Source organism: Acanthochromis polyacanthus, chromosome 17 (assembly GCF_021347895.1).
Source record: "Acanthochromis polyacanthus isolate Apoly-LR-REF ecotype Palm Island chromosome 17, KAUST_Apoly_ChrSc, whole genome shotgun sequence".
NCBI classification, from domain to species: Eukaryota; Metazoa; Chordata; class Actinopteri; family Pomacentridae; genus Acanthochromis; species Acanthochromis polyacanthus.
The window spans coordinates 23572382-23594034 of NC_067129.1; the positions used below are offsets into that span (position 1 = coordinate 23572382).

At 41.1% G+C, this 21653-nt stretch overlaps 1 protein-coding gene across 1 annotated transcript; it reads right to left on the minus strand.

Annotated features, from left to right (window-relative positions):
* Positions 1-2006: 2006 nt before the first annotated feature.
* Positions 2007-21387, minus strand: hyou1 (hypoxia up-regulated 1). Its single transcript, XM_051937289.1, has 24 exons — positions 21183-21387; positions 20257-20332; positions 20001-20094; positions 19244-19322; positions 18936-19090; positions 18474-18550; positions 18199-18380; positions 17356-17471; positions 14366-14552; positions 14082-14216; positions 13220-13302; positions 12919-13051; positions 12444-12628; positions 11891-12029; positions 11406-11463; positions 10052-10128; positions 9670-9843; positions 9349-9515; positions 9173-9260; positions 7421-7677; positions 7224-7308; positions 5469-5730; positions 5237-5344; positions 2007-3535 (listed from the first exon to the last, which is right to left on the minus strand). The coding sequence occupies exons 2-24, from the start codon at positions 20324-20326 to the stop codon at positions 3486-3488; spliced, it is 2961 nt and encodes a 986-aa protein (XP_051793249.1). The 5' UTR covers positions 20327-20332; positions 21183-21387; the 3' UTR covers positions 2007-3485.
* Positions 21388-21653: the final 266 nt, after the last annotated feature.

The following is a 21653-nucleotide window of genomic DNA, read 5'->3' on the forward strand; positions in this document are numbered from 1 at the left end:
AATCCACTAATCACTGCATATGTTAGCACCATGTGCTAACTGTGGCTAAAGAACCACATTTACCAAGACAACTATCCAGTACAAAGCCCTAAAACACACCAAGAAACACATTAAAGAGGATTTTACTGCTGGAAGCTGCAAGCCAATGCCTAAAGAACAAACTAAAGCTTTGAAGCCAAACCCAGTTCAGTGAAGAGAAGCAGAGGAAATGTTTGACTGCAGCCATAAAGCAGGAAGACACTGAGCTACTCAGGTGTTCCTGATAACACCAAGCAGCCACCTGGACAGCCAATAGGAACACAGCTTACTGGAAGTCCAGAGGGCTGGCTTAGTGAAGTAAACTTAGTTTGAAGTCGAAGCAGAAAGTTAACAAAGAAAGTTGAAAACCACCTTCTGATACCTGAAATCTCTGAGTTTTCACACAAAGAACGCCTGAACATGTCAAACTGGTTCCATAGTAGAACCATCATTGTAAAAACGTCATAGTATGGTGTGTTGCTCAAAAAACATTACGACCCGACTGTTTATGGTCACCGAGGAGCGACACAAAAACAGGACAAATACTGGTTTCCAGAGGGTTAGGAGGCTATTTACTTGAAAGAGTAAGTTTACAACAACACAACATGTGAGCAGAAAAATCACAAAGTCTGTCTTTAGTTAAGCTGAAAATATTAGTTTTTGTCTTTTTATTGACCAAACTTTTCAGGAAGTAGATGAAGAATAATCAAAGCGCTCATGTAGAAGTCCAACTTCTTTTGGATCCTTGTGGAGAGTTTAATCTTAGAGTTTGTAAAGCTGTTGAGTTTTTAGAGTCACATGGATCGTTTTGACATTTAATAGAGAGTTTAGTGTCCCATTGTAATTCTGTTCAGTGAATGGATAATTTAAGTTATGAAGATATGTTTTGTTTTTGCTTCAGCACTTTTTATTGTTTAGTTGGCTGATGTGGTCAACTTGAAGCTGTTTAGTGTGTGCATTAAAATCCTCCAAGAAAAATGTTACAAAGTGGTTGCTGGAGTTCAATAATTTTCAAAATTTTCTGGGGGACGGCCCCCAGACCCCCCATCAGCATCCCACACAAACCAAATCTCACTCTAAGGTCTGGTCATAAGTTGGCAGCTCTGCATTTAGAATAACCATCTTTCAGATGAATGCTAAAAATTTCAAAATATTAGCTTATAAAACACAAGAAAAAGCAAGAAAATCACTCCGAGCACTGTACTCCACCGAGGCTGCTCAGTCATTGTATCATTACTGGTCTAAAGCTACTGACAAGAAGTGTGTACCTGGCGTGTATGTATGCCTCACCTCTTTACTTTATTGCATTTTCTTGCTGTGATGTTGCAAATTTCCCTTTGTGGGAGTAATAAAGGATATTCTATTATGTTCTATTCACAGTCAGATATTTTCCCTTGTTTAAGGCATAAAAGGACAGGTCCGAAAAAATGTAAAAGCCCACAAGAAATTGATTATGTCAGTTGTTTTTACATTGAACCGACTGACTAATAGGGTCATTTTACCTTTTGTTTACCCCTGAGGCTGCACAAGGGCTTGGTGGTTAGCGCTGGTGTCTTGCTGTTAGAATATCCACGGTTCGCATCCCTGCATTCACGGGATCTTTCTGCATGGATTTTGCATGTTCTTCCTGTGCATGTGTGGCTTCCTCCCACAGTCCAAAAACATGCTGAGGTTAACCGATAACTCTAAATTGTCCGTAGGTGTGAGTGTGATTGTTTGTCTCTATACGTGTCCCTGTGATAGACTGGTGACCTGTCCCGGGTGTCCCCTGCCTTCATCCTAAGTCAGCTAGGATAGGGAAAAAATCTGCAACCCTAATGAAGATTAAGCGGTGTATAGATAATGGATGGATGTTTAGGCCTGTGCCAGAGCAGCATCTTGCCCAAGGACACTTCAACAGGTGTGCTGGCTCCCAGTCAGGGCCCTGCATTGACAACTTCAACAACCACAAAGTAAGCTCAAAAAGCATCAACAAAATGACAGTGAAATTAAAAACAAAAAAAAGATTCTTTATTAACAGTTTAGAAATACAACATTGTTTGCATCTCTCATGCCTGACCGGGTGTTTTCTTCAGTTATTCAAATAATCCAGAGTGCTGCGAACACAAAGCAAGAACCTGTACCACAGAACGTGTCGGGGTTAAAAAAAAAAAAAAAGAAAGAAAAAAAACAATATTAATACACCACCTCTTCTAGCAGCTTTTGAGACTCTGAAGTCATGGAGTTTGTCTGCTGTCAAACACATTCAAGTACTCCTCAATGTACATATTAGCATCGGTAGAAAAACTCGTTCAGAAACCAGCTACATCAGAACGACGGGCAGCAGATGTGTGGAGGCTCCTAAAATGCCAGATCAACACTATTCGGTGGTCCAGTTTAATAATTTGTTCTCATCGTGCACAGACAGGAGCTACTCGGTGGACCCCGGCATGCACCTGTTTTTCTGCACCACCTTCTATCAGGTCCGATTGTGTTCTTTAAAAAAAACTCTAAAACGGTGATGGAGGAATAAAGCTTCGCCAAGCAAAGCAAACTGAAAAATGGAAATGTAAGGGTTTTATCGCTTAAGGATCTGCACGTTATGTGATATGCAGCGTCTCTGAATCATGCATAACACTGGCCATTGCTCTCCAAATTCACCTGGATGATAGGAAATTTTGTCACCGACTTGTGAATTGCTGCCCCTAAAATCCTCGTCAATAAGTGGAACATGATTTCCCCTTGACCATCTGGCCCAATCCCGGGTAAAAAGGAAAAATTCATAATTAATATTATGACTCACCATATTAGCAATGCTTTCCATTCAAAACATGTGTTTTTGAACATACTGAATGTGCCATAAGACATTTGATTCCATTCTGTAGCATTACTGCAAACGTACTCATGATTTATGCAGCCAAATAAATTGCAGGTTGGCGTCGAACAAAAACAACAATAAAACACCACCACCCTATCCACTGAGAATCCTGTGAGCTGTATCCAGTACATAGTGCACTTACTCAGACCTACGCTAACCCTGACAACAACACACCAGGAGATGAAATGACAAACCAGAGTAGGACTGCTTTTGTCAGCTGTCCATCGTTATTTCAAATGTTTTCACCTTCCTCTGTGATGAGACCATGATGTCGGATGCCAGCGTTTTGTTTGGACACCGTCTCCATCATGGCAGTCTGGGGCTTCATTTCTGTTGAACTGGTTCTTTGTGGTGTTTCGGTGTCCGTTGCTTATCGAATCCATGAAAAGCAAAAGATATAAACTGCAGGAGGAAAAAAAAAATGGGGAGGGAGGGGGCCGAGACGAGTCGTTTCCAGTCCGCATCCAATCAGCTTCCAGCAGTTCAACAAAGCAGGGGCAATAACGATAAAACAGAGAAAACAAATGGAGAAAAAACACAGCGCGAGAGGGAACTTGAACATTTATACACTGTCAATAAATATAGTGATTTTTTTTTTCAGTTCCAGCTGTTATAATTCATCTTCTATGTGGTTTTCAGGTGGGGCCTTCTCTGTTGGTCCTGGAAACGAGTGAAGAGAAGGAAACGTGAATACTGAGTGTATGGGATTACATCAACTCAGTTCATCAGTACAGAAAAGCACAAGCTCTGCAGTGACCACGCCACCTTTCCAGTCTGTGGATGCAGGGCTGAGCTCCTCAAGCGCATGTTTACTGATTTAATAAGGCACACACAAAAGGCTGTTGCTATGGTGAAGCCTGTTAGCCGAGACTGAGTCAGTGTGACGTTTGAAAAAGAAAGGTCTGTCATCTCACCAGCTCTAGTTGAGATTAATACTTATGTGGTCATTCTCGAGGCGTTACAATCAATCCTTTCTAAATGTAGGCCAGATTATTCATTTTAATAACTGCTGTCTTCCACTTTAAGTTAATTGCTAAGGCTAAATTATGTAGCAATTTGTGAAATGCAAAACAGATGCTCATTTAAATGCTATAACAATGTAAAACACCATTTTATTGAAATGAATCACATAGTAATTGGTACTATTGAACAAATATAAAAACAAACGCAACTTCTTCAGCTTTGAAGCTTAAAAGCAATGTGAACCCTTTGGATTTCTGCATAAATTGGTCATAAAATGTGTTTTGATCTTCATCTAACTCAACAACAGACAAACACAGTCTGCTTAAGCTAATACCACACCAAAAATGATGTTTTTACCGAGTACAACATGTAAACGTTCACAGTGCAGGCTGGAAAAAGTCTATGAACCTTTGGGTTTAGTAACTGGTTGGCCCTCCTTTGGCAGCGATAACCTCAGCCAAACATTTCCTGTAGTTGCAGATCAGACCTGCACAATGGTCAGGAGGAATTCTGGACCATCCCTCTTTACAAAACTGTTTCAGTTCAGCAATATTCTTGAAATGTCTGGTGGGAATAATTTTTCATGCGGTAATAGTTGAAGCAGACTGTGTTTGTCTATTGTTGTGACTTAGATGAAGATCAGAGCACATTTTATGAACAGTTAATTCAGAAATCCAAAAAGGTTCACATGCTTTTTTTTTTTTTGCAACTGTGGGACTGTCATACTGAGCCAGAAACTTCTACTGTTACAGGATGAAATAACAGAATGACTAACCAGGTAATGCAATCCAAAGAAACAGTCCAGCAGTCACATAATGTTCTATCTGTGCTGAGACTGTGTGTCAATGCGGTGATTTCTGAGCCTGCAGTTTTTTTCACCCATTAGCCACAACATTAAAACCACAGACAAGGGAAGTCGATCATCTTCATTAGAATGCAATGTTCTGCTGGTAAACCTTGGGCCCTGGCATTCATGTGGGCGTGACACTGACATCCACCTAAACAGACCGCACACACTCCGCATGGAAACAGCACTCCTGGACAGCAGTAGCCTCTCCTAGCATCCTGCCACACAAAAGCTGCTCCTGAACAGCCCGAGGAACTCAAAAAAGAACCCCAAGATCTCAATCTCAGCATCTGTGGGAATGCAGAGGATCAAACCCGATCCATAGAGGACCCTTAACCCAAACCACAGGACGAGGGTCATCTGCTTCCCATTTGTAGACACCACAGGACACTCCCACAGGTCCTTGTGTGTGGGGCCAGATGCTCAGAAATGGGCTTGCAACATGAGGAGAATATGGACAAATATTGGGCAGATGGTTTTAATGCTGTGGCTGATCAGTGTGTGTCCCTAAAGTTCTCCAGCATTATCAGCAACAGGTATGGCTGACCGACCTGGAGTTGTCACTTCTTCCGTGGGCTGTGATTGGCTGTCTGAATCTGCATGTACAGTGCTCTCCTCGGTGGGAGGAGCATCGCCAGGCTGGACCTCTTCTGGGCTTTCTGCGTTTTAAATAAAATAAAATAAATTAAGTTATTTAATTGTAGATCTAATTCTTACTGACGGGTAGTAGGAAAAATGACAACCACTGCGTTTCTTTTTTTTTTTTTTAACTTATAGACCCACCACTCTTTGTGTCTGTGCTCTCCTCTGTCGGAGGGATGACGTTTTCTTCAGATGTGTCGTTGGTCTTATTGCTTTTATTAGTGCTTGTGCCGTTCTTGGCTTTGGGTTTAGACTTGGGCTTGGCAAATTTGGCCTTATTGAGCAAGTAGTTAACCTCTCGATCCAACAGAGCCAGCTTGGACTCGATGTCTTTGGACAGCAGGACTGGCCGCTCCTGTGGAGAGCGTTTCTCTTGGTCCGCTACCGTCTCATTTTTCCAGATCTAAAGCACACAGAGACAGTTTCACACATGGAGCTCAGTTTAACTGAACCAAGAAGAAATATTCAGCCTGTCTGAACACAGCTCTAAAATGTATTTTGTAGATCTGGAAGATATAATCAGAGAAAGTATCCCTGATTATGTGTCAGTAATGTCACAGATTACTTTATTTGTCATTGCAAACTTTCATATACAATGAAATTTCATTCGAGCTGCCCTGCCAATGGCAGCTCAGACTGTTGTGCCTAGGGATAGCAGAGGGTAAAATGAAAAAAAAAAAAAGGTTCGTTATACCAAATGAAACCTCCAGTGTTGGGAAATTAAATTTGAGAAAGAACCTGAAAAAACAAACCCGCAACAGGCAAAGCATGACAAGAGACAAGGTTAGTTGGGATAAGGATGGGGGGTAATGGGACAGGAAGCTCAGCACAGTTAGTCAGTTAGTCGCTTAGTGGAAGCGCGATAACACAGCAGGTTGCTATGGAGACGTCCTCGGTTGGACCGGTCCAAAAGTCAACAGGTGTCCTTGGGGAGGTGGGGGGTGGTTAGAAGAGCTATCTCTTGGCCATGAAGCTTCCAGAGGAGTTTGTTATTGTTCCAGGGGCCCCAGAATGTAATCAGTATCCTTCTTGTTTAGGCGGGGGACAGGAGCAATTTCATCTTCCCCCTAGCTGCTCTCAACTTTTTAGACCTCAGCTGTGGCGATCATCAACTTGATGGCATCCACTTTGCGACTCAAATCAACAGTCACACCAAGCAAATTGTCCATCTTACGTTTGAGTTCATCATTCCGGTCACCAGCAGCCTTGATCCGATCATTTGCGAAGACCAGCAGAGTTTGGACGTTGTTTTTATCTGCGGTCATCCTAATTTTTCAGAAGCTCAGGCCCGTGAACAAGCCAATTATCAGCAGGCCTGTCATCACAAATCCGAATATATAAACATCTTCCACAGATAGGGGTGCCAGGCACATGATCCCCTTCCACTTCCCCCAGGCATCGATCACGTAACCAGAGGCGAAACTCCCATCCGGGCAGGTAGGCTCCCTTAGGCCTGTGCTCTTTGTGGCGACAATCTTGTCAATTGCGTTGAGAGACGAGCTAATCAATTCCATGATCGGTGTTTCGAAGGTCCAGTGCCAAGAGATCGCTCCAAGTCAGACCAACGAGACAAAAGTGCAGCAAGCAGAAACCTTGAGGGTGTGGGGAGAAGAACAGAGATAGAGACGGAGAGAGGAAAAATGCGACCGCCTCCTACGAGAGCTCAGGGCAGAAGGGGTCATCAGGGTTTTCTAAACTTTAGCTTGTAGATGACAAAATGACATAACAGAAAGCTGGGATGCATGAGGTTTCAGAGATGTAAAGCATTTACCAGCAGAGAAGGAGTTAAAAGCAGCTGGTGTAGAGTTACAGGATGGAAAATGTAGAATTCAGTAAATAAACAGTTTCCACAGCAGTACTAAGAACCAAGAAAATCCAAATGATTTCACTACCTACCGTTGTTTCATTGATGACTTTCTCTAACATATTTAGCTCAACTTCAGTAAAGATCTGGTCATCCTCTGGAATCAGTCTGGCACTCCTTTGGAAAAAAAACAAAAAAAAAACAGAAGGTCGGTCAACGTAAAATTATTGGGGCACCACAAACTCCTCACATTTCCATTTTCCTCATGCCTTAAGTCTTGAGCATTCACCTCAAGAAGAAGCTGGAGGTGTTGAGCAAGCTGTCCAGGGCAGCGAGACGGTCTGGCCACTTGCGTCGCTCCTCTACCCTGAAAAACATGTCCTTGCACAGGCTCTTCAGCTGAGACAGCTTCTCTCTTAGCTGCTTGGTGGTGGCAGCGTAGCCGTCCTCGTCCATCCACTCAGACGCCTCCCTCAGTTTGGATGAGATCTGCTCCTTCTCCTCCTCGGTCACCACCAGCTGGTAATCCTCCTGGTAGAGTTTGTCCTGGAGAAACAACACATGCACAGTGTTTTTAGAAGAGGCATAGGTTATATGGCGTCTTATCACTTTTTTCTCATTAACTATTAGTACTATTACTCCACCAAGGAACCCGTCAGAGGTATGTGATGATCGCCATTGGTTTGTCTGTACCATTGACCAACTGATTAGATTCTGGCAGTGATGCGACTTTTAGTGTGGATCCACGATTTCTGTAAAGATTTCCACCGTCAGAAATCATATAACGACTGGCCAGCAGCCTTGGAGGAGTACTGTGCTCTCTGAGTGCTTTTCTAGTTCATCATTATTATTACACTGCAAAAACTCAAAATCTTGCCAAGTCTATTTGTCTTATTTTTAGCGAAAATGTCTCATCCCACTTGATTTAAGATAAATTCACTTAACAAGTGACATTTCAGCAGATGGAGGGACTTGTTTTAAGACAATGCATCTTAAATATCTTGTGAAGTCAAACAATCTTGAAATTATCTTGGTTTGAGTTGAATTTTACAAGAAAATTCAAAATAAGTTTAACCCTCGTGTCGTCCTGCGGGTCAAATCGACCCGTTTTAAAGTTTGAAAATGTGGGGGAAAACATATATTTTCACAGTGAAACTTCTGATGTTCACATTTTCAACATTTTTGGCAAATTGTTGAACACTTTTTTGGTGGAATGCTTGTTGTCGATTTTTTGTGAATGTTCTTAAAGAAAATATAAATTCTACTGATATATATGTAATCACTTTAGATATTTTTTTGGAAGATTTTTTTTTGAAAAATACCTACAAGATTTTATTTTTTTTTTTGCCAAATTTGGTTTTTTTTTTTTTTAAATAAAACCTTTAAGGGAAGCTTTTAAGGGATTATTGGAATTTTCCTCCTGAAGGTTTTGCTAATTTTCAAAAATTTAGGGAAATTTTTTGTTGATTTTTTTTTCAGACGAGGAAACAATATTTTTTGCTGTCCGTGAATGAAGACAGCAGGAGGTTTAAAACATCTCAAATTAGGAGGTTACATGAAAGCAAAAATCTATTTCTGAGCAAAAAACTACTTTTTTTTTTAGCATATGACTTATTTTAAGACACCTAAGCTTGGCAATCCTGGTAAAATACAGCTGAAATAAATTTACCCAGCTAATTTTAAGATCTCAATATTCTAAAGACCATATCTTATTCCAAGAAATCTGACCAAGCCATTTTTCATTTGTTCTATTGGCAGATTTTTCCCCTTATTTCAAGGTAAAAGTTGCTTGAAATAAGTTTTTTCTCTTGTTTTAAGAGTGTCATTTTTTCCAGTGTAATAATAATACATTCAAGTCCATAAATATTTGGACATCGGTGCAATTTTCAGCACTTCTGCTCTGTACATCACCACAATGGATTTGAAATCAACAATCACAATGTACCTTAAAAACAGACTTTCAGCTTTAATATGAGGTGAACTGTGGAGGGATTACAACACTTTTTCTATGCGCCCTCCTCTGCCACAGCTATTTGCTTACCTGCGTCTCGAAAATGAAAGCTTCCAGACTGTTCAGTGTTTTTTCCCGTTCCTGTTTGGCCAGATCTCTGTCTGTCAAATCCTGCAGCCTGCAAATGTAGAAAGACTCATTTTAGCTGACAACATCGAGAACCAAACAATGAAAGAGCGAGAAAGAAAAAAAAAATGCTGCTTTACTTCTTTTTAGAGGCAGTGAGGTCTTCAGTGGTGGGATCGAGGATGTCATTGATTACAAGTTCCACTGTTATGTCTTCAGAGATCTTGCTCTTTTTCTGAGGTTTCGCCTTCTTCTCTGCATCCTTCTCCACCTCTGTGTTTCCAGACTTCTCTTCGTCCTTCTCCTCCTTCACAAGCAGAGATGTGGCGACTGTCAGCGCCAAGTTTCAAGCGCCTACATTTTCATCAAAGGCTACACAAATTTTGGAACCACTCTGCAGATACATTTGCTGCATCTGATTTTGAATTCACTGCTCCGGGATTACCTGTGGCAGAGCTTACCTTGGCTTCATTCTTGCTGCCTGCCTCCTCTGTTTTCTCCTGGCTTTTCTCTTCACCTGCACTTTTCTCCAAATCCTCCTGCTTCTCTTTGGGAGCCTCTTCCTTCTGTGCCTCATCATTGCCATCCTCATTCTTGTTATCCTTTCCAGACTCTGGAGGTACTTCCTCTTCATCCTGGACACAGCAAATAAAAAGACAGTGAGCTACAGTCTCATTCCAGGGAGGTGTACCCAACACTTCAGTTTGATCAGTTAGCTGTACAATTGCTACAAACCACGTATGTCATGGAGGTCCAGATATTTATCAGAAGTGTCAAATGTAGAATTCATACAAATCCCAGTCTTAAGACCTGATTTGGGACTGCTGATAGAGGTGCATTTACCTGGACAGGTTCAGTTACATTTGGGGCAGGTTCTGAGGATCCTCCTCCAAACAAAGTGGAAATTGTGTTACCAAGCTCTGAAAGACAGCAAATTGTTGTCTCAGTTAATTAATGATGATTCACATATGGCATAACACAGATTTTACTCGATAAGTCGACAGTTAAACATGCAAACTTTCAAATCTTTACCTCTATGAATTATTCTAAAAGCTGTAACTAAACAGCAAACAACCTTCCTTATAGAATATCTCATATATATATATATATATATATATTTTAATTGTATCTTGTAAAACACAGCGAATAAAAGAGGAGTAGTGTGAAGTTTTGGATAAACTACAATTACTGCCTGATGCTTCCACCAATCAGCAAAGTTGCAGTTTCCATCCTGGTGTGCCCAGACTGATAATCTACTTTATGTAGTACAGTTTTAAAAAATGTTTAAGTTCAATGAAAGAACCAAACGTAGTCAAATTCTTTGTGTGTTCACATGCTGGGCAAATAAAGACGATTCTCAGAGAACACAAAGTTCCATCCATGACAGCAGAAAAATCTTCCAATATGTATGTTGCTGTAAAGAACCTACTAATTCTAATATTCAGATTCTTGAGCTCAACAGTACAGAAGATCTACAGAACCACCTCAGTTTAAAAGTGGCACTAAGTAGCTTCATCAGTCCAAAATCAAACCACATTTAAATTATGGTGACAATTTCCCTTCTGACTTTGTCACAATGAAGTCGACTTGTAATCTCTTGAACATGTTAAACAAAATATTTTATCCTGTCAGTGTCATAATTAATGTCAATATTCTCAAAATATGGATGATTTTGTGAGGACCCAGCGACCAATACATTCTAATCCGTTCTTCAGTTCAGTTCTCTGAGACCAAGAGAGCATTAAAGGCAGATGGAATATTGTCAGTGTGGATGAATGAAAAAAAAAAAACAGAACCAAAAAAAACACTCAAAATCAATAAATCTCTGACAAAAACAGCCAGAATTTACCAGTCTGATGTGGTTCAAGGTGTGCATGGTTTTAGTGTAGCAGATTTCAGATCAAACTACACACAGCGAACGACTATCTAATGACATTGTACAACTTTTCATCCAGAATAAAGCTGCTGTAGACAACACACACAGTAAGATTTGCACAAATACATGTACAGATCATCCCAAATTGATAAACTTAGGTTACTGTTAGAACCATGTGTCTTTTTATATCGACTTACACACATTAGGGTTTCAATTACAGTTAGCAATATTCAATAATTGCTGAACATTGTCCAAGTATTTTGACTGCTTGTGTTGAAAATGGGTTGAGTCTGATTTTGTGGCTGTGTTTGCAAAGCTTACTAGTTAAAGTTGATTCTTCTTCTTTCTCCTCCACAATGGTTTCAAAGACAGACTCCACCTGTGAATGAAAATTACAACAGAAGAAATTTAAAAGGACTTATTGCTATAAAATAAAAACGTTTTAATTCTGAGATTATTCAAGTCAATCATAACTTTGACTTTGAGTTCAATAACCTCAACTGACCATTGTGGCACCTAAGAAAATCAAAGTCTAACCCAAAATGTCTGACACATGACAGAACTGACTGTGTTCTTTCAACAAAAACGTATTGTTCCCATTATCCAGATTTAGGGTTTTTCATTTTACAGCTGTGGTAAATGGCCCTGGTTATACAGATGATAAGTGCTAGCCACAGGCTTTAGTGTTTATCAGAGATGCATGGCAGACGTTTTTTTAATAAGACTTTTCCTTTTGAATGCCGGACACTGATGTGATTATGTGACAGCTCCCTGATTAAACCAAAACACATTGTAGTGTAACTGACCCGATCCAGCAGGAGCACTCCACTCTCATCCATGTTGAAATGGGCTTTGATTCCTTTGGACTCGGCATCCGAGTGCTTCTGAAAGCTGCTGCCCACTCCAGACAGCTTGACTGTGGTCAGGTTTTGAGAGCCGAATACACTGCAGCGCACAATCAGGAAGGGCAGAGACACAGTTTACACTTAAATCATGGAATACAACTCATAATAATCACATCTATGCTGCAAAGACCAAAATTGTACATGGTGTAGTCCAAAATCCCAATGGAGACGACTTAAAAGCTCGTTAGCGATTCTAGAAATTATTTGATTGCGGTGGTGGCAAAATGTTTAGCCACTGATGATTACAGAGAAAGGTTATTTCTGATTTCAGACATGGAATTTCTCATAAAACAGAAAAAAACAAACACAGAAATAGTTGAAATTTATCAATGTTATTTTCAACCAGAAAAAAATAATAGTGGTCAAATAAAAATTCACTTTTCTTTGGTTCTAACTCAATTCTGTGCAAACACCCTTTCATTAGCTCCCATAAACAGAAGGTGCTAAGGCCAACCTGAGGTCCTCCTGACTCAGGAAGCTGAGGTCGCCGTAGTTGATGTCGAACGCGAAGTCGTCACTATAGCGATTGAATGTAATGACCTTGCGCTGGGGATACGGAGCCATCCTCTGGAACAGGATTCGTTTGTTGTGTTTCAGGCTTTTGATCCCCTCCTCCTCCACCTCCCGGGTGAACTCCACCTGACAGAATCAAATATCACGGATAGCGTTCACGTGGACTGGAACAGATTACAGTTGCACTCAGAGACTGTTCACAGAAATGTAAGAGAAAAATGATTTCAATCTATTACTGAATTCTGATCTAGTCTTTAAGACACATCACCACCTCTGTTGCTCAGCGCTATTTAAAGACAGATGACAACCAGTTTAACCAGAAAAGGTTAAATGTAGTCCATATACCAATCATTTTTGCAAGGTTCTTATTAACTAAAGCCATCTCCAGCAGTATGAGGCAGTGACTATGTGCTGACCTGAATTGGGAAGACGGCTGCATCTCGGACCAGGAAAGGTTTGACTTTGAAGGCCTTGCTGAGGGCAGCAGCCTGGTACACGGCGCCCATGGCTGCTGCCTCATCTGCATTGATGTTCTTGCCCAGCTCCTCTCTGCACAGGAAAAGACACTTGATTACCACCGCACTGTTTCATGTCATTAAGTTGACAACAAAACGACACAGAACTAAAGTTTAGGTTAAGATAAATGTGATTACAGTTTGCACTTGTGAAAGTGAAAGCAGTCAAATTTAGTGGCATGTCCTTGTGGTAAAGACTTACTTCCCCACAGCTTTGAGCAGCACTTCCTGGACCTTGGGGACACGTGTGGAGCCACCGACTAAAATCACCTGCTCAATTTCATCCTGTTGGCAGAAATAGAAAAGCTTACACTCACAGCAGTAACCAAAACACGCACTGATTTAAATTCACTACTTATTGCTTAAAAATGAGAATGATGTTGCCCAAAATACCCTCATCAAATGCTAGACTAGCTGTATTCAGTTGATCGATGCATTTGTGTCAAAAGATACAGTATGACACTGATCAACAGAGGAGATCAAACAGCTTATTTCCGCCACAAACTCTTAGTTTGCTAGAAAGTCATGTGTTTCGCATTTTGCTCCATGCTAACATTGTCTATACAAGTGTGAGCAAAAGTTTACATAAACTTGTAAATAGTCTGTACATCGATCAAGCAAAACATTCTGACAAGTGAAGTGAGAAACATGGCACCTGTTAGTGGGTTGGATCTATTAGGCAGCAAGTGAACATTTTATCCTAAAGGTTGATGTGTTAGAAGCAGGAAAAACGGCCAAGAGTAAAGAGTTGATTGAGTTTGACAAGAGCCAAATTGTGACGGCACAATATTAGGCAGGTGGTCATAATGTTATGCCTGATCGGTGTAAGTACCGACTTTAGTAAATTCAATAAGTGGAGGACTACAGGATGACCAGATCAGGTATATAGGTGTCCATAGTCTGTTGTTGATAGGACATCCTCTTCCGCTGAGCTTTTCTGTATTCAGTGTCATCAGCGATCGAACACCAAATCTCCCCATAGGAATCATAAGTCTCCCCACATGCACAGGACAACCAAGCTGCACTTCATAATACATGTAGAGAGGTGGAGTGAGAATACTGACCAGCTTCATTTCAGCTACAGTCAAGGCATCCTGCACTGGACGAGGCACTCTTTCAAAAAGATCAGCACACAGGTGTTCAAACTCAGCCCTGGTCACCTTAGCTTTGAAGTCGATGTCATCCATCAAACCTTCCACCTGAAAAACAAACAAAAATGTAAGATGAAAACAGATTTTCCAGATGTTGCAAATGGTTTTTCACAGCGCAGTTAGCTCTGAGTCACAATACTACAGTGAGATACAAAACTAGAAAGACAAACTGAAGGTTGAAGTGTTTCTGGACTCACTTGGGCCATGAAGTCCACATTGGCACTGAGTACAGTCTTGAGCCTCTGAGCCTCTTTGAGGAGCTTGGCCATAGCCCGGTGGTTCTCCCTCACATCTTTTTTGCTCTTCTTCTGTTCATTGAACAGCTTGGCCAGGTGGTCCCGGAGTCGCAGGTCCATCTCAAAGCCGCCCAGCCCACGATCAAACCTAGAGCAGGAACAGAACAAGAAAAGCACTCAGAGTGCAGTACTCCACCAAGGCTGCTCAGTCATTGTATCATTTCGACTGAGCAATCAAATCTTGAAAAAAATTCATGGCAGAAATCACAGCACCATAAAATGTGACCATTTAATATACATGTACCCACAAACAAAATGACCTTGCGTTGAACACAGGTGTGTGTTATGCATGTGTATATTTTGTACGGATACCGAATCGTGTGACCTAAATATGGAGCGGGCGGTGGGAATTGATGGGACTCAGAAACATCCCCACAATTTGATCAATTGTTTCTTGTATGATTTCTGACAGATAAGTACCGATAAGTCAGCAGTGGTCAATTTGTAATAGGATCACAATAATGTGATCATCAGCAGGCAGACGTAGTGTTCACTTGTCGTCATAGTTACAGTGACGCCCTACCGCTATCTCGCAATGATACAGGAATCTTTAACAAATCTGTGGATCCAGATTATAGGCCACATCACTGCCGAAATCTAATCAGTTGGACTTTGTGTCATTTCGGACCTTCCCTGAAAATTTCATCCAAATCCGTTGGTCTGTTTATGAGTGATGTTGTGAACAGACAGACGGACACAAACATACTCTGACACATAACTCCACCGGTGAGTAATAACAGGTGGAGTAATAGGTGGAATAATAACATCTTAGTCTGTTAGATGTTCTGGAGTTTATTCTGAGTGAAAAATCCACGGGTTTTAAACTTACTAACAATCAAAAGTAGGAACCGCTTACTCTCTTTTTAATTTACAGAAACTGCAAAAATACAAACATCCACATTCAGCATCTTTAATGCCTTAAAGCTGGGCAAAGTAGTATTATTCTGGCCTTACTGAGCAAAAATTCCATACTAAACTTCCAGCTCTTAGTTCAAGTGTCTGAGAGGAGCTACACTACTTGTGCAGCTCCTCCTGGCTCTGTTTGGAAGCTTTAGAAAATTTAGCCTGAGATTTTAACCAATCACTGGGCTCATTACCCAACAGATCAACACGATGCAGTGGAGCAGTGGACTAGAAAACAACAAAATGAACACAATCAATCTACAAACACTACAGTGCAAAAGTCTGAGGAGCTCGGCAAAGATCTGAAAGGAACAAGTCAGGAAAGTCATTTAGAGCCATTTCAAAGCAGCTACTGATCCTAAAATCAACTGTGCAGAAAATTATCTGCAAGGAAAATATGCATGGTACCAATGTGTCACTCCCACATTCAGGAAGAAAACACAAACTATCATCTGCAGCTGAGAGACAATCGGTCAAGATGGTCAAGATGAAAGAGGACATAGGGTGAAGGTAGGAGACACCCTGGACAGGTCACCAGTCTATCACAGGGCTACAAATGGAGACAAACAATCACACCTATAGACAATTTAGAGTTACCAATTAACCTCAGCATGTTTTTGGACTGTGGAAAGAAGCCAGAGAAAACCCACACATACACAGGGAGAACATGCAAACTCCATGCAGAAAGATCCCCGGAAGGCCGGGACACAAACTGGGGATCTTCTAGCTGCAAGGCAAAAGTGCTAACCCCCATCCACTGCGCAGCCCCGCTTTTGACAACAAAAATAAATTTAACTTATTAATAAAACCTAGTATCAGCTTGCTTCAAGGAATCCAGTAGAACACACCTTTAACTTCATCCCTATGTGGATTTCAAGTAGTCAAGGCGCAGACATGAAACTTGGTAAAGAGAATCAGGAGACCGGCCCAAGCCATAAAGTTCTTTTTTCTGCATTAGACTCCGGTGGCAGAAGGAAGAAGAAGAAGAAAGAGAAAGCGGTAGAAGAGAAAGAAAAGGAAAAACGACAGGCGTCTATGCAGCTTGTCCATTTGGCCCCCAAAGAAATCTTGCACTCTGTCACAAAGACTAATGAGGTGGAGTCTAATGAGTACCTGAGACGGCCTCACAGAACCTGCACCGTGACAGAGGTTGCAGCTTTTGTCCGTAATGTTAAGAAGCTCCCATGCTAAAAAATGTACTCAATACAACTGACATTACAATCTGTGCCCGTCGTTCCAAAATGGTCTGTTAAATTCTGTTGTACATTTCAAACGTTACGTTATCCTCACAAGGAAAGATGTGAAATTCTGCCTGCTGCTGAGGATCTATTAATGAATGACATGAGGCTATCAACACTGCATGAATGAACAATTAACTATCACAACTCGGTTCATTATAAACATTATTAAATATTACAAGACTATTCATCACAATGGCCACCGCTTTAATATATCTAAAAGCTTTTTAATTGCTTTCATTTTATAAGTTAAATGCATCTTTTTGGTTTCATTGTACATGTCTTATTTTAAAATAATAACATTCACAAATTGAGCTGCACAGTGGATCGGTGGTTAGCACTGCCACCTTGCAGCTAGAATATCCCCGGCCTTCCTGGGATCTTTCCGCATGGAGTTTACATGTTCTCACTGTGCATGAGTGGGTTCTCCGGCTTCTTTCCACAGTCCAAAAACATGCTGAGGTTAATTGGTAACTCTAAATTCTTGGTAAGTGTGAATGTTTATCTGGATACGCAGCCCTGTGATAGACTGGTGACCTGTCCAGGGCGTCCTTTACCGTCATCCTAAGTCAGCTGGGATTGACTCCAGCCCCCCTAGACCCTAATGAGGATGAAGCGATGTACAGATAATGGATGGATATTCAAAGTCTGTTTTTATTTCATCACAGAATCCATCATGTCAGACAGAATTCACGCTGATAAAAGCAACACTCTACATGGCACTTTTACTGAACGTCTCAAAGGACTCACCCGACACCTCGGATCTGTAACTGGGGTTGGGTGCCGGCCTCCTTCGACTTGACCGTCTGATAGGTGACAATAGTGGCAGTAGTGCTGCCTGAGCCCATGTCGTAAAACATCACATTCTGAAAGAGAACAAGATCAGGTTTTCAGCACTTTAGTCATCTTAGCTTTCGTTTTAATTTGGCTACATTCATGTGAATGCTGTATAACCTAAAATAAAGTTGCAATAAAAGGTCTCAACAATATCAAATATTCCTCCTAAGTAAATGATAATGAGATGTACTTATGAATAAAGCTGGTGATACTTCATATTTGTATCAGAACCTCATCTCAACGCTGTCTGATTTCTCTACTTTGTCTCTGGGTCTCAGTTCCACACTCACTGATTCTGACTAAAGATAGAAATCTTTAAAATCACCCCACAAATACAGTTTTAGTTTTTGAAGGCTCTGCAACTTCCTCAAACAGTTGGACATTTGCATTTTTAGCAAACAGTACTCAAGCATTAGGAGACCTTCTTGTTTTGTCAGGGACTGTTCTTAGTGGTGCCTTAAACCACATTTGGTGCTCTGCAGAACATTTCAGGCAGATGAATGGTGTGTGGGACTGAGAAAAAAAAACCTGCTGTGTGGGAGTTCATGGTGATAAAGAACCTGTCAACCAGTACATCACTGGTGCATTTTGAATAAATGAAGCTTCATGGCACCAGAAGAATAAGACGCACCAGGCTGTTACTACACACACAGTCATCGGTTGTTTGCTAAAGGTTTGTTGGCATTTAGATAAATACAGAATACCACACGGCTGATTCTTCAACACGTGCGCTTGTGAGCGAAGTTAAACATTCACCTTGGCTGTGCTGTCGATATCTTTCCTCCTGAAGACCCCGTAGTTCAAGGCCACGGCTGTGTTGTCGTTGATGAGCTGAAGGACCTTTAGACCGGCCATCTGCGCAGCCTGCAGGACTGCCCTGCGCTCCGCCTGGTTGAAAAAGGCTGGGACGGTGATCACTGCGTCTTTGATTGGTTGTTCTGTGAATTGAAGACACTGTTAGGGGCGGAAGTAATGCGCTAGATGTCTTTAAACAAGCCATACAGTAATGTATCGTCCTCGAGCAAACCGACCTGCAAAGTCCTGAGCCAGACCACGTGAATAATTGAGCACCATCCCGAGCAGCTCCCCAGGTGTGTGCTGCATTTCCCTGGCGGAAGAAAAAGCTGTTAGACCCAAAACAGTGCTAAGTTTCTTCCTGTAATTTATTTATAACTACTTTACAGGTGATACTCTGGAACTGATGCTTCCATGACAGCTCATATAGTATCTCTAAGGAAGCAGTACTGTATCATCAGTCATATTATGAATGAAAATCTTCCATCATCAGTGATGAAAATGTTTCAGAAGTGAAATACAACAAATGTAGGAGCCATGAATGAATAAATAGCTGTTTTGTTCTAAGGTTAAGGGGAATACTGATTGTAGTTTGTGTATGATATTATTTTGTGATCACGTTGAATAAAGTCACATGGACACGGTCGGTTTCAATATAACAATGGAATAAGTAACAGGAGGCAAATAAAGAGACTCACTCTGAGTTTTTAAAGTAAGATGTGCCTCTGACTCGGTCCTCCTCCAAGTGGTGCTCAGGGAAACGTTTCTGGTAGAGCTCCACCTGCAGGTTGTCGTGCTTTTTACCCAGAAGACTTTGGAGGTGCCTATAGACAGTTTTGGGGTTCTTCACAGACTGAAATGTTGCACAGAAGATGTGATCATTAACAGCACGAGGAAAACAATGTACATTATTTGAGGCTATTTCAATTTGTAATGTAAAAGAGATTCCCATTACTAGGTTAATATTCTGTGAAATAGATGGAAGATATTTGAAAAGAAGTCATACCACTCCTAGTGCACTGTCTCCAAAAAGTCTCTCATTCTCCTTAAGACATACAACTGTGGGTGTTTTTCTCCTTGATTCTCTAAAGAAAGAGACAACAAACATAATGGTAGGTTCTCTGACTGATGTCTAGTAACTTAGCATGCTTTTAAAGTAACAGAAATCTTTGTGAGGGCATCGCTCTCAGTTAAAGGTAAAGGCAATGGCTGTAATAAAATACAGTTTTGTACAAGTCTACAGTTTCATTTAGCAGAGGCCTTTTTCCAAAGCGACGTACACTACCAGTCAAACGTTTGGACATTTTCTCATTCAATACATTTTATTTATTTGCATCATTTTCTGCATTCTAGATGAATACTGAAGAGCAATACTTTTTTGCATACGTTGTAATTCCATATGTATTCTTTTATAGTTTTGATGTCTTCAGTATTAATCTACAATGTATAAAATAATGAAATAAAAACATTAAATGAGGTCAAGATGGTGATATAGAGACAAACAATCACAGGTGTGTCCAAACCTTTGACTGGTAGCATACATCTGACAGTAGATACAACACAGTAAGTGCACAGGATGGATAGAAAGGAGGATAAGGGAGGACTGAGGGGAAAGGCCGCTGTAGGAGCGAGAGTAAATCTGGCCCATGCAAACTATCTAAAAATGCAAACTAACTGAATATCAACCATCTTTCTCCACCATCACAGACTCCACAGGTGTGTATACTCACTCTTTCGCAATGAGGACTAAAGCTCATACTCACTTGTTGAGAACAATCTCCATTGGCACACCAGGTTTCACTATTGCCATTTTCATCCACTCGCTTCCCAGGTCAACGGACATGACAGCTACACTTACTGCAGACACGGAGCAAAGTGTTACATAAATTTGGAAAGGCAGACAGGCAACACCATCTGCGGCAGAGCGCAGCTATAATATTAATCAGCGATGCGGTTTTCGGTTCAACAGACAATCCATCATTAAAAAAAATGCTTGTGCATGTTGAAGGATCATTTTACCTGTGTGAGAAGGCAACAATACCAGAACAAGGCAAGAGAGGGCAACCAGCACCAGTTTCCTGTCCCCCATGATGAGCTGCAAAGATGAACAAACAAAACATTTGTGTTAAAAAAAAAAAAAAAAGGCAACACAGGGATTCAACAGAACTCTATCCAGTATGTCAAAACTTTAGGTTGCAAATAGGATCCTGCTCATCTTTGTCCATCCACCTGGCCTGTACTGATGCATGTGGCCCTTATTTTGTTCCTTTCGGGAGAACTAAAGGTGGTGATAAGACAAGGCTGCTCCAGCTGCTTTAACACCTCAGTTTCTTCTCAGGCTGTAACACTGTAACACAAATGTCCAGTTTCTTATGACCTGACGTTTCCACTGCCAGGCAATGTCATGGCCTTTGCTCAAAGATATAAGGGGCGTTAATGCACCTGATTCCACCCACATAGGTACAGGTATCTTCCAACCACGTGGCAATAATACTGTTGTCAAGCTCCTATGTTGGTTGGCTAAAACTCTCTATTATCAACCATGAGCCAGACTGCCCTCTGAGGACTGTGTGGGCTAAAATTAACATATATGCTTCAGTTAAAAACCCAAAATCTACACAGAGTGTATCACAAAGCAGACCTTCATTACTTTAATTAATGTTTTAAAGCATTAGTCTTCTTGCATCTGGGCATCACTGGAAAGTACTGGTTGTGTGTTACACAGCTCAGTTCCACACATTAATTACAGCACAGGACCAGGAACCAGTAGAAATTAAACACATCTGGACAATGAGGAACATCTGTTGTCCTTTCCAAATAAAAAGCTAGCCATGTAATGCTGGAACAAACAGCTCTGACATAAGTTAACAGCTACTGTTAGCCGGCTCACTGTGTGACAACCACCGATACGAACGCATGATGGACATGGCTGTTGCAGGATTTACCTTTCTTTAGGCGGCACTAATGAAAGTCTTCAGAGGCTCCCAACAGGTCGTGCGGTTCCGGGCGGGTTCTGGGGTTAGTTTCCCCGTTGCTGCCTTGATTCGGAGCTTCTTTGTTGTCACACTTGCTAGTTTTATTTCCCTTATCACCGGCTTGCTCTGAGCAGTTGGGCCCGGAACGCGGCGTCACCTCATTGGATCCACTGACGCCGCTTCTGAAAGAAATCCTGTTGTCAAACTACCGGCAAACAAACAAACTGCTTCCGAGTAGCCTTCAGCAGAAAAATGCATTGTAGAAGACCATACTGGCAACTTACCGACTGGGTCGTTTATTAATCATAGGACACACACAAAAATCCATTTAAAGAACACATGTGATTAATGATTTCAGTAACTTTATAATAAATTTATTGATCAAAAGCAATAAATAAACAATAAATGTGATTGCCTTGCTCACTGGGGATGTTATGTTAT